The following is a 5,009-nucleotide window of genomic DNA, read 5'->3' on the forward strand; positions in this document are numbered from 1 at the left end:
CGGGCGACGACGGGGCGACGCCGGGCGACGAGCAGGGGCGACGGCGGGGGGAGATGCAGAGAGGAGAGAGAGAGAGAGAGAGAGAGAGAGGAGAGAGAGAGAAGAGATGAAGAACAGAGGGGGCTGCTGAGCCTCGGGGGAAAACTGGAAAAGTAAGGAAAGGGAAAGGAAGGAAAAGAAAAAGAAGAAAAAAAAAAAGAAAAGAAAAAAAAAGAAAAGAAAAAAAAGAAAAAGAAGAAAAAGAAAAAAGAAAAGAAAAAAAAGAAAAAAAAAAAATTAAAAAGTTTAGGGTTGTTTGGGGTTTGGGGCCTTTGTGTTAATTGTGAAGAAAAAAATAGTTTGGAGTTTCATTTGCCGTTTTGGAGTTTCGTTTAGTTATTTTTAAACCCTAAACTAGTAAATTATAATATGTTTTTATATAAAAAATAATTTAAAGTACCCTAAAGGGCTTAAACCCTAGTATCATATACCTATCCTAAACGATATAGAATATAGATTATAAAATATATAGAGTTTAGTGTATATATTATAGAGTATAGATAATATACTAATTTTATTTTATACTAATTTTTATTTAACAGTATTTGCCTCCAGCGCGCATTATATTCATCACATATCACATGAAACCTACCATATAATTTGGTTTTTTTCAATGTTTTTTATCAATGTAGTAGATAATATGTTAAATAAACATATTGTGAAGTTTTCATTCAAAATTTCCGTATTTTGATAATAATTTCTATCGTTTCCGTCGAATTTTTATCGAAATTTAAAAATCTTCGAAATTTCCGTCGAAATTTCCATCGAAATTTCCATCGAAATTTCCTCGAAGCTCGAAATTTTATTCCTTGCCCCTAAGTATTGTTCAGTATTCTATAGTGTAATCAAAGCTAAATAACCCGATCACTCCTTTTAACTGGTTAAGGGTATTTTTGTCCGTTGCGATTTACTAACCTCGAATCATCTTGATGATGTGTCTTATACATTCTCATTAATATATTAATTAGTCAAAGATTGTTTACTCATGAGTCATGACACCATCCTAATTTAGAACAACGACTTTTTATGCACCAACGTATTTATGGCCAACCAAAACATGATACAAGTACAACCATGCAAAAACAGGTTTGATCAATTAATATTTTTTTTTTGGCCAGGGAAAGATCAATTAATATTAATTAAATATTTTGATACGATTAATTGCATATGATCGAGTCAAGTTATAATTCACTAGTATTCGATATAAACACCAAATGTTGAGATCTTATAATATAAGATACAAGTGTATCAAATATATGCATGTGGAACAAAAATCGAATGCCAAATTATTTCTCTTATATATATTAAAATGATCTTTTATCAATTTAAACATCCTTTGTACTTGTAATTTGTAATTAACTATATGCTAATCAAATTGGGTTATTTAGTTTCAGAATACAATACCTAATTAATTTTGCCTAAATTAAGATAGAGAGCCGCTTCAATTTGTTCTAGTTAACTTGATTTTTCACTAGGAAATCTTGTTATTTGTTTCTAGACTGTGAATATGTTTAATATTGTTTGTTACTTAATTACCTAATTCAGTTTAGTATTTTAAGCTCTCAGCCTTCCAAATACGAACCTACCATGTTCATGCAACAGCTAGCATGCATTATCTCTGATTGCAGATTCTCTCCCTCAATCTCTCCCATAATCATGTATCTCTGCAATTAATTCTGAAACCTTTTTCTCGTCCTTGTCCTTATAATTCAATCCCACCTTGTATTTTAATTTATATCACTTGATTAGTTTTCTCATTGATCCATGCCAATACTATGCTTGTCTCTCCCCTCTGTGTTTACAATGGAAGATGAAGTATCAAGCATGATTTCAGGTGGCCAAAGAAATGTTGTGGGTGTGGAAAGTTCAGATTCAAACGAAAGCAATTATGAGATTCATGCAAACAAGCGTTTGAGGCATGACAATGATGTGTCATGGGCAAAATTCAAAGGGGTAGTACCACAACAAAATGGTCATTGGGGTGCACAAATATATGCAAACCACCAAAGAATTTGGCTTGGCACCTTCAAGTCCGAGAGGGAAGCTGCCATGTCTTATGATAGTGCGGCGATCAAGCTCCGAAATGGTAAGGATTCGCATCGGAATTTTCCATGGACCAACCTCACAATCCAAGAGCCTAATTTCCAAAGCCATTACACAACAGAAGCAGTGATAAAAATGATCAGGGATGGTTCCTATCCATCCAAATTTGATGCCTTTGTAAGGTCACAAACACAATCCCAAAGTGTAGAAATTGGTAGGGGTCCCAACCAAATAAAGGTACATGGGAATGGAAAAATGTTGTGTAGGCAACTCTTCCAAAAGGAGTTGACACCAAGTGATGTGGGTAAGCTTAATAGGCTTGTGATTCCCAAGAAATATGCTGTTAAGTATTTTCCTTGCATTTGTGAGAATGTGGAAGAAAATGGGGTTGATGATGTTGAGCTGGTTTTCTATGACAAGCTCATGAGGTCATGGAAGTTTAGGTATTGCTATTGGAAGAGTAGCCAAAGCTATGTGTTCACAAGGGGTTGGAATAGGTTTGTGAAGGAACACAATTTGAAGGCAAATGATGTGATCACATTTTATACATGTGAGAGTGATATTGAAGGAGAGAAAGGTCATGGAGAAAGTACTAGAACTACAATTTGCTTAATTGATGTAATGCATAGTGAGGGTGAAAGCAAGAAATGTTTGGTTGAAGAGGAGGTCATGAATGAGTGTGAGGATTTGCAGCCTAAATTGGAATCAAATTTGGGGGAAAGTAGCAGCCACAAATTTCAACAAGGTGAGTGTAAATATAATGAAGACAAGGCATCGACTGCAGAGGAAAAAGGTTTTAGGCTCTTTGGTGTGCACATTCGTTAATTGACAAGGAGATGATTTTATTAATTAGTTTAGTTTTTTTTTTTTTTTTCTCATTCCTAGCTTTCTTGAATGTGTGCGTTTAAATTTAGGCTGCCAATCACCAGTTTGGAATGCAATTTCTTCATCATGAGCATTGAGCAATATGATGTAATCTACTTTAGTGATATATGTTCAACAGCCAAGTTCCTAGCTTTTTTTTTTTTTTTTTGGACGAAAGTTCCTAGCTAGCTAAAATAATATCTCTCTCTCTCAATTTTGTGGAGTACGTACTCAATACTCTCTCTCTACCAGGCTAACATGAACGAACTTCTTTCTGTATCAGTCTATTTATAATGTTTGTTGCACATTAATTGTACACAACACATCAGCTATTCCTATAAATAAAATTGTATATTAAACAAATTCAAGCAAATCCGGTGTAGCGCGTCTACCCAACTTATATTGGCACCTGGTTCGACTCCCGGCCGGCACCGGAAACCTTTTTGAACTTATTTATTTTGCTTCCTATCATTTTTTTTTCTTTTTTCCTTTTATTAATTAGCTTCAAAACTACTATATATATTAACAAACTATAAAAAATTTTATCCAAAAACAAAAAAAACCTATAAACTTGGGGTTCTAAGAGTCTCATTATCATAATATATATTATTCTCAAATTCCAAATCCAAAATTTAAGCTTTGGTTTATTTTCGATCGACTCATGGATTGATTGGAGGTTTATTATTTTTCTTCAATTTTGGAACAAAGGTGCTGGGATTGACAACTATAGTTGTTTTTTTATCTTTTTATCTCATTCTTGACATGATTGTTTATCTAAAATCCTACAATTAAAAGTTTATAGTATGTAAAATTAAAATTTAGAGCTTAATTTTTAAATTTTAACTCCTAAATTTTAAGAGCCCAAAGCCGATAATTAAAATCTAAGCCATGAATAAGTGTTGATTGATCATAAGAGATATAATTTGCACCGCATATAAACATTTGGATAAAAAAAATACTGCATATTTATTAACTATAATTTAAAATAATATATATATATATATATGCAGAAATGCTTATGAAAGATCAATAAGAGGAACTTGATTTCAGTTCGAAAGTAGAAATTTGATAAGGATAGGTCCATATTACACTGTATATATCAATGACTTATCAAATCAAACATTCATGAGAAGGGTCTTATTCAAATTTTCTTATCAGCAGATAAGCTGTCTTCCACTCATACTTGACTACCTTCCACTGATCCATTCATGCACCAAGTGGTAGACGTCCACCTTCTACTGTCACTCTTTCTTCCATCACTTGGCCTTGTTTTTGTTGGTAATTAATTATTTTGTAGGTCCACATTCCATTCCCTAATTAACATATATTTTTTTTTTTGTTCATACAGGAAATTAGAAGTCCACCATATTTAGAGGCCTACAAGGTAATGCTGTTCTTGGATTTTAGAATGGGGCTGATTATGTCACTATCCTTCCATGAGTTGTCTCAAATGATAAAGGTTGAGTGTGGTTTGCTTTCTTTTGAGCCCTTTTCCCCCATTGTGCCCAAAATAATAATGATAATAAAGGCAGGTGCTTTTTAAATGTAACAATTGTTTTTACAGAGAAATTATAATTGCACTCCCCACGTACAATTGGTCAGTTGACCTCCCAGCATTTTTTTTTTTCCAACAATTGTCATTTTATCATTAAATAAATTAACAAAATTTAAAAACTAAAAAAATAAGAAAAAACAAACTGGAACCTATCCAAGTATCCCAACCCGACACCCCACTACTGATGCTCTCGCAGTCTCGCTCCTCTCTTCTCTTTTTTCCTTTCCAGTAATGCTACACTTATCACATTTTTATACCACAATTTCATACCATCTTACATGGCATTCATACATTAGATACTAAAAATTAAAAAATAAAACCTAAAAAAGAAAAAAGAAATACCTTTCTAATAAAGTAATGACACATCAGGTGGGATACAAATGTGAGAAAAAAAATGTGGGGCAACTAGCATTATTGTTTCCTTTCTCATGTAAAAACAAGTAGAGAATTCAGATACATCCAAATTCCAATTAACATATCCAAATTTTAATGGATCAACACATAGCTA

General features: G+C 33.0%; 1 protein-coding gene across 1 annotated transcript; it reads left to right on the forward strand.

The window, feature by feature from the left end:
• The first annotated feature begins 1,842 nt into the window (after nucleotides 1-1,842).
• Nucleotides 1,843-2,907, forward strand: LOC147296051 (AP2/ERF and B3 domain-containing transcription factor At1g50680-like). Its single transcript, XM_086229783.1, has one exon. It carries the CDS (start codon nucleotides 1,843-1,845, stop codon nucleotides 2,905-2,907), a length of 1,065 nt encoding a protein of 354 aa, XP_086085909.1.
• The last annotated feature ends 2,102 nt before the right edge of the window (nucleotides 2,908-5,009 follow it).

Source organism: Dryas octopetala, chromosome 1 (genome assembly GCF_963921425.1).
Source record: "Dryas octopetala chromosome 1, drDryOcto1.1, whole genome shotgun sequence".
NCBI classification, from domain to species: Eukaryota; Viridiplantae; Streptophyta; class Magnoliopsida; order Rosales; family Rosaceae; genus Dryas; species Dryas octopetala.

Coding starts and splice junctions, on each gene's coding strand:
- LOC147296051 (XM_086229783.1), top strand. CDS start 1,843: ATGGAAGATGAAGTATCAAGCATGATTTCAGGTGGCCAAAGAAATGTT.